General features: G+C 43.0%; 1 protein-coding gene across 1 annotated transcript; it reads left to right on the forward strand.

Moving 5' to 3' along the window:
• The first annotated feature begins 2,050 nt into the window (after positions 1-2,050).
• Positions 2,051-4,411, forward strand: LOC109864665 (galactose-specific lectin nattectin-like). Its single transcript, XM_020452532.2, has 7 exons — positions 2,051-2,116; positions 2,217-2,286; positions 2,510-2,569; positions 2,789-2,922; positions 3,468-3,602; positions 3,831-3,969; positions 4,104-4,411. Exons 2-7 carry the CDS (start codon positions 2,229-2,231, stop codon positions 4,169-4,171), a joined length of 594 nt encoding a protein of 197 aa, XP_020308121.1. The 5' UTR covers positions 2,051-2,116; positions 2,217-2,228; the 3' UTR covers positions 4,172-4,411.
• The last annotated feature ends 3,797 nt before the right edge of the window (positions 4,412-8,208 follow it).

Below are 8,208 nucleotides of genomic sequence, written 5' to 3' on the forward strand. Positions count from 1 at the left end.
TTACTTCACTACATTCCTGAAGGAAATAATGTACTTTTTACTGCATACATTATCCCTGCATACATTATCCAATTCACACACTTCAAGAGAACATCCCTATGGTCTCTGATCTGATGGACTCACTAAACACAAATGCTTCGTTTATAAATTATATCTGAGTGTTGGAGTGTGCCCCTGGCTATCCGTAAAAAAATAAAACAAGAAAATTGTGCTGTCTGGTTTGTTTAATATAAGGAATTTGCAATGATTTATACTTTTACTTTTGATACTTAAGTTTATTTAAAATGAAATACTTTTACTCAAGTAGTATTTTACTGGGTGACTTTCACTTGAGCAATTTTCAATTAAGGTATCTTGACTTTTACTCAAGTATATCAAATGAGTACTTTTTCCACCACTGGTATACAGTGCAATCTGAAGGTATTCTAACCCCTTCCCTTTTCCCACATTTTGCTATGTTACAGCCTTATTCTAAAATTGATTAAACAAAAAAATGTCCTCATCAATCTACACACAATACCCCATAATGACGAAGCAAAAACAGGTTTTTAGAAAGTTTGCAAATGTAAAAAAAAAATAGAAATACCATATTTACATAAGTATTCAGACCCTCCGCTATGAGACTCGAAATTGAGCTCCGGTGCATCCTGTTTCCATTGATCATCCTTGAGCTGTTTCTACGACTTGATTGGAGTTCACCTGTGGTAAAGTCAATTGATTGGACATGATTTGAAAAGGCACACTCCTGTCTATATTAGGTCGCACAGTTGACAGTGCATGTCAGAGCAAAAAGCAAGCCTGAGGTGGAAGGAATTGTCCGTAGAGCTCTGAGACAGGATTGTGTCGAGGCACCAATTTGGGGAACGGTACCAAAACATTTCTCCAGCATTGAAGGTCCCCAATAACACAGTGGCCTCCATCATTCTTAAATGGAAGAAGTTGAATCCACCAAGACTCTTCCTAGATCTGGCAACCCAGCCAAACTGAGCCATTGGGGGAGAAGGGCCTTTATCAGGGAGGTGACCAACAACCCGATTGTCATTCTGACAGAGCTCCAGAGTTCCTCTGTGGAGATGGGAGAACCTTCCAGAAGGACAACCATCTCTGCAGCACTCCACCAATCAGGCCTTTATGGTAGAGTGGCCAGACAGAAGCCACTCCTCAGTAAAACGCAGATGAAAACCTGCTTGGAGTTTTCAAAAAGTCTCCTAAAGGACTCTCAAACCATGAGAAACAATATTTTCTGGTCTGATAAAACCAAGATTGAACTCTTTGGCCTGAATGTCAAGCGTCACGTCTGGAGGAAACCTGGCACCATCCCTACGGTGAAGCGTGGTGGAAGCATCATGCTGTCGGGATGTTTTTCAGCGGCAGGGACTGGGAGACTAGTCAGGATCGAGGGAAAAATGAACGGAGCAAAGTATAGAGAGCAGAGCGCTCAGGACCTCAGACTGGGGTGAAGGTTCAACTTCCAACACGACCTTAAGCAAACGGCCAAGACAATGCAGGTGTGTCTATGAATGACCTTGAGTGGCCCAGCCAGAGCCTGGATTTGAACGTGATCGAACCTCTCTGGAGAGACCTGAAAATAGCTATGCAGCAACACTCCCCATCCAACCTGACAGCTTGAGACGATCTGCAGAGGAGAATGGGAAAAAGTCCCCAAATACAGGTGTGCCAAGCTTGTAGCGTTATATCCAAGAAGACTCGAGACTGTAATCGCTGCCAAAAGGTGCTTCAACAAAGTGCTGAGTAAATGGTCTGAATACTTATGTACATTTCAGTTTCTGCTTTGTAATTATGGGGTACTGTGTGTAGATTGATGAGGAGGGAAAAAAACAATTCAATCCATTTTAGAATAAGGCTGCAATGTAACAAAATGTGGAAAAAGTCAAGGGGTCTGAATACTTTCCGAATGCACTGTATATGAGCAAAGCACAGATCTCTCTCTGTACTTTGCTCCTCTTTTTGATTGATAAACTCACCATGAGAAGGAAATTGATAATATATGAGTTAACTATTGATAAACTATAGTTACTTCCTTGTGGGCAGGTGTATATAGCTGCTCCCCTTTCTCCAACAGAACAGAACCTACCAGAGATTCCTTATACATCAGGTAAGTCCACTATAATCACCTCCGCCTACATTCTAAAGTACTCAGTCTGACGCTGAATTTGTCTTAAGTCTCTATCTCTCTTTCTCTCTATTTTTCTCAGGAGAGTATCACCATGACGATGTTGACCATATTTCTGCTTCTCAGCGCTGCCTTTACTCTGGGTGATGCAAGTAAGAGAGATATACCTCATAGTTTCCACCATATTTTAAGTGTACTCCTTTTATTTACAGCGTAGATAAGAGGTGTTTAATGATGTGTAGGTAGTAGAGGTATTCTTATCAATGGTTTGATTACCTGTTCACTCATCAGATGCAGTTTGATTATATCATTCTACACTTTAAAGAGCACATGAGTATGAATCTTTCCTCTGTCTTTGTCTCTCTTTGCTTGTAGGGGATCTGAATGACACAGAGAATCAAATTATTGAGAACCTGATACGCAACCTGCCAATCGGTAAAATACCTTCCTCAATCCCATATCAACAAGATTTCTGAAACCTGCAGAAAGCTATATCGTGTTGGTTTGCTAATGTTAATGGACTGATAACGCACAGATAGCTGTGGTGCTGTGTTCAGTAACATCACTGTTGGAACGCACTTTTGACCACTCAGATTGTGTTGACGGAACTAATAATTTCATCATGATACTGCATGATATCTCTCCCCCCTACAGAGTCTGAGGAGATGGGAGCGAAGGAGAAAGGGGGACTACAAACCAGGAGTTCATCATGCCCACCTGGTTGGCACAGATATGAGACACACTGCTATCACTACGTCCCCATCATGGCCAAATGGCCAGAGGCAGAGGTAGCTGTAAATGTCCATATTTAAGGACAGGTTTACTCATTCTAAACATCATAGGATTAGTGTGTTTAACAGGGTTGCTAAACTAAAACTTGACATACTATTCCTTCTCTTTATATTTAGATACTCATGCAGAAACTTCCCATATATCTATCATTATTAATTCAATTTAGACTTCCAAATAACCAAACCCAGTCCCAGACTTGGATAACACTGGAGGCCCCTAAGGTCTCCACAGAGTTGGATAAAGCTGACTTTAGTTTGTTTGTGCTCTTCCTGTGGAACACCTTAAAGAGCTCTCTGAAATTACATGTCCTGGTCCCACTTTGTCAGTTCAGAGTAAATATTGGAGACATCTATGTTGATAAATGTGTCTGTTGTTCATATGTTTTATAATGTATATTGTAGGTGATTGATAGTATTTATGCAGGGCTCATCTGTAAAAGAAACCCCAGTCTCAGTATGACTTACCTGTCAAAATAAATGTTATAAAAATAAAAACAAAATATTCTACCTTTGTGTGATTCTCTCTCTCTGTCTCTCTTCAGCATTACTGTTTGCTATTGGGAGGTAACCTGGCGTCAGTACACAGCCTCTCCCAGTATAACTTCCTTCTGTCAGTCATACGAAGTAGTGCCAACAGAGCCCAGCGCACCTGGATTGGAGCCAACGATGCCATCAAGGTCAGAAACACTCTGTTTAACACTCCTGAAACCTATACAGTAAGATGCGTTGATTCTTTTAGAATATAATTATAAATGCCTAGTGGTGCCTTACCTGAAATATAAGCTTGTTTTACTCCATTGTTTGTAAAAAATGTAATTGTAAACAAACACTGTCGCTTCAAAACGCATCATTTTTATATAATGTATAGTGTCTGCTGGTAACACATCTGCTTGTATGCTCTTTAGGAGGGTCTTTGGCTGTGGAGCGATGGGTCCAGGTTTAGCTACCAGAACTGGGGCCAGAGGCAACCTGATAACTACATCCATGGTGCTGGGAACGACAACACGAATGGCCGTGAGCATTGTATGGAGATGAACTATGGAGGTACGATGCTGTCGCCAGAGCACTCTCCCTCACGTTATTCATCAAAGATTTTGATAGATGTAAAAATACATTTTAAAGGTAATGTTGTTCCTTTTTTCGCTACATTTAAACAAAAATATTACCCTCTTTCCCAGGTGACTTCGGGCAGAATGATGCACCCTGCTGGACGAAACTTCCATTCATGTGTTCCAGAAAGCTGTAATATCGACCGATTGGGAGAGAATTCATGTTCTTACGTTACTCCCCTCATGTTTAGTGCACTTTGAGATTTTTGCTGATTTTAATGTGATTCTATTGCCTTATGTTGATGATTATTGCTGATTATGTAACGTGACTTTGGGTCTCTTGAAAAGCTCTTGTAGTAATACATTTTAGAAATTCTATATTATCTGAGAGGCTCTCAGGTGATGGGATTCTTCAATAAAGTCAGTCTGTAATATTTGCTATTGTTCAGTGGTAATTTTGGCAAAACCCCCCAGAGAATTCTCATGGGTGGCTCCAGGGTGGGGGTTGCCTTTGCAGAAGCACCCTCATGAAACAATGTATTAGTATGTATATGCATGTACACCATTGATTTCAAGCACACCTTTGCAATGACCGAACCTACTCCTTAGTTAGGCTCTCGGCATATGGGGTTATTTTAACCAAGGATGGTGTTGGATGCTAGATATTGCTGTATAGCTGGCCAAATACACTTACTATGAAAAATATGATGTTGAAACGGCTGATTGGATTAAAAGTAACTCTGGGAGCTAACTGGCCTGTCAGCCTTGTGGGTTTCGAGGACTGTAATGAGCTCAGCTGCCACAGTCGAGTTCAGATGCATTTTACTCCGGGCTGAGGCTAGCCCAGATCTGGGCTGGATGGAAGAATGGAAAAACGCACATTTGCTACAGGAGTTCCTCAAACACACAAAGCCAACCAGCGTGCCAGACAACCCTCCCTGCATCCCTGCCGTCAAATCCACTCGTCCCCCTAAAGAGGCAGCTGATATGACTTAAGTGCTCTCCGTCTGACTGCGTGGTGGAGAGTGGGTTATGGAGACGAGGGGTGCTCCACCTCCCTGCCATGCAGTCAGACTGTAGCTGGCTGGAGACATACCTGTTTACTGCACCGTAAAGTAGGGCATGGATGGCAACCATGCCATGGGGGAGGGGGAATAACAAATGGAAAACGCATCATGGTAGTGCAGAATACTGTACCCTGCAGTGTTTCGTAGCTACATGGGTTGATGTTGTGTGTCATACTCATGTGGGTGTTGTCTCAAGAGATGCCTGTATGTATGCTTGCATGCGTGTAGGTAGATAGCCTACACACCGTTCACTAGAGATTTGACTACTACAGTATGACATTTAGTCAAAAACGTCAGCCGAAGAAAAGCTCCGGTTACAAATGCTGGATTATTGTTCTTCACCTGGAGCGCACTTGGAACCGGGAGGACAGTTCTCTGGAAAGATTTCAAGTCCTACAATTCTGCAGTCATAACCACTGAGAATTTATGAATGAACTCATCGGTTCCATACAATTGTATTGTGTTTGGTCAAACAAAGGATGAAAGTGCCGATGGGCGCTAATGTTTGATAAACGGAAATACTAAATACTAAAATACTAAACAAATAAACAAAAATAATGGAACTACGTTGCATGTTGAAATAAAATATACAGAGTGAGCTAGCGCGCAATCAAAGGATGGAGTAAACTGCGCGAATCAAAACATGTGAACGTATTAAAATGACAAAGTGTCATAGTGAATAAAACCCAAATCACTGCTATGGCAGAAAATAAAGATAAAGTAAAGTAGGTCAGCTCTATACGTAGAGGAAAACTTGGATGGTGCACTCGCAAAATCAACTAAATCAAAGCTTTGCTTGAGGACAGAAATGTTGAAATTGTGAATGAAGCTGATCCTCACAGAATTTAAGGTGCGGTGTGAAAGGAAACCGAGACAATTGATTGGAAAGATGGAAAGTTTGAAAAATTTCTGAACGAGGTGGAAACAATGGAAAAATGCTCAACAGGACCCACAAACAATGGTTGCACCAGATGACTATATTTAATGTGCCATCACAGAGGCCTTCAAAGACTGGATCAAGAGGTTCAAGTTATATTAAAGGGAAAGCATGCACTGGAATTGGAGAAGGATCGACTGCAGTCAGCCAATGGAACTGAAAGCAAAAGTAGCAGCATCAGATGCTAAATTAAAGGTCCTGGAGAGCATTCAAACAGATTCACAAGTCACTGAAGGGGCCAACCGAGATGGAATGAATGCTTACCTGAAAAAATCCCAGTGCATTTATGGATTTCATAAAGTTAGGTGCTGTTCCAAAAACTTACCGTCCGACTTTTTCTTCTGTAAAGCAGAGGGTCATGTCGTGCAGGTGATGGGGGACTTAATTTTGCAAAGAACACAATGACGTCTCCATGCTGTGCCCTTTTAGCCCTGAGGCACATCCATGCCTGCAGAAATCAATTTGGGCAGATGAACACCACTTGTGGCAGGAGCAGAAGGAACAGAGATAGAGGGGCCAGAATGTGGTGCAGTGGTGCTGTAGCCAGCTAGCTCCTCGATGAGCAGCTCTCTGAAGGCTAGCTGTGAGATGGCGGGCTTTCCACAGCTCTTAGCCATTTCCTTGTGTAGGATGAATGCATTCAACATAGCAATGTCGATGAAATGATAGAACAATGTCCATTTCATCGTCTTGTGGAGAACATTATAATAGCCTATCAGCGCATCTGAAAGGTCCACACCTCCCATGCTCTTGTTGTAGTCCTTCACAGCAGCTGGAATGGGGAAATTTTTTGTGGTCCATGCCCCATTAGCGTTCTTCACAAGCCTGACAACGTGATCGCCACTGATGGATTTCTGGATTGTTGTGCACATCACCACCTCTCTGGGATCCATCCACTTCACAAAGAGCAGGCCATCTTCACTGATCCATCGCATGGTACCCCGATCAGCCCGCTTAGGCATGTCGTTCACCTTTGTCTTTGGAAAGCCCCTCCTGTTGGTACGAATGGTGCCACAAGCCCACACATCCAGCTTCCTAAGGTCTGCAAACAGGGTAGGGCTTGTGTAGAAGTTATCCACAAACAGTTTGTAGCCCTTCCACCGGCAGTTGAAAATCCAATAACTCCATTACAGAGTCATAGCTAAGTCTCTTACCGGTAGCAAAACTGTTCTTCCCCTCAGACAAAGAAATTGCAAGTGTAGGCACACACAGAATCAGCCAAAACAAACAGCTTGTAACCCCACTTAGTTGGTTTGTTTCTCATGTATTGTTTGAGGCCAATTCTGGCCTTTGAGGCTACCACCCTCTCATCTATGGACAGGTTCTGGGCTGGCTGAAAATAGGTCTTGCAGGCCTCAACAATGTTGGGGTAGAGAGGTTTGATTTTGCAGAGTCTATCAAACATTGCTGTGCCTCTCTTCTTGTCATTGTCCTCATCAACTTCTGGGTCACTGATATGAAGCACCTGTGAGAGAACCAGAAACCTTTTGCATGACATGACAGTGAGGGAGAAAGGCAGTTGGTAGAGAGATTACTTTTTTCAGCAGTCCCTCAGGGTTTTCAGCTTCACCAGCCCCATGTAGATGACCAGTGAAAGGTAGCAGAAAAGGTCTGACATGGAAATGGGCTTCCATGCTACTTTTTTGTCTGCTTGCTTCTTCGCCCCATACTTATTTGTGTTAGACACGAGCGAATCAACAACTGATGGGGTGAAAAACAGTTGAAAAAGCTGAAGGGGGCTGTACGTTGCAGTCATGTTCAGCTGAGGTCCTGGCTTCCTTTTCGGCCTAAATGTTGGTTGAGGTGGCTCCACATCATCTTCTAGGACAGTGTGCCAATGCCCGTCTGTCTCTTTGTTTGTAGGTTGCACACTTCCCCTCCTCCCCTTCTTTGTCAGTCCCTTGACACCTCTAGATGGCCCGGGAGGTATGGAGCCAGAGACAGCAGGGGTCTGGCTGGATGAACCAGCTTCAGTGGGGGGTGGGCTCCCATTCGAAGTTAGTGGCACTGTGAAAGAAAAAAGTTCAGTTCGAATTGTTTCACGTATGAGCCCTGTATCAACAGGTATAATAAACAGATATGTAGAGTACAGGGAACATAAATCACCAGGTTGAAGTGCTGTTCCATTTCACTCTGGCCATTGTTGTGGGCCCACCCCTCAACAGCCTCAAATAGGTTATTTCATGTGGGGGTGGGGTGGCGCGGCAGACACGCATGCTCCTTCTAATAC

The sequence above is a fragment of the Oncorhynchus kisutch genome, linkage group LG19, assembly GCF_002021735.2.
Source record: "Oncorhynchus kisutch isolate 150728-3 linkage group LG19, Okis_V2, whole genome shotgun sequence".
Classification (NCBI taxonomy): Eukaryota; Metazoa; Chordata; class Actinopteri; order Salmoniformes; family Salmonidae; genus Oncorhynchus; species Oncorhynchus kisutch.

Excerpts from the sequence above, each read along its gene's own strand:
- LOC109864665 (XM_020452532.2), top strand. The coding sequence starts at position 2,229 with ATGACGATGTTGACCATATTTCTGCTTCTCAGCGCTGCCTTTACTCTG. Across the intron at positions 3,603-3,830 it reads GAGCCAACGATGCCATCAAG|GAGGGTCTTTGGCTGTGGAG; the intron begins GTCAGAAACACT and ends TATGCTCTTTAG. Across the intron at positions 3,970-4,103 it reads TATGGAGATGAACTATGGAG|GTGACTTCGGGCAGAATGAT; the intron begins GTACGATGCTGT and ends CCTCTTTCCCAG.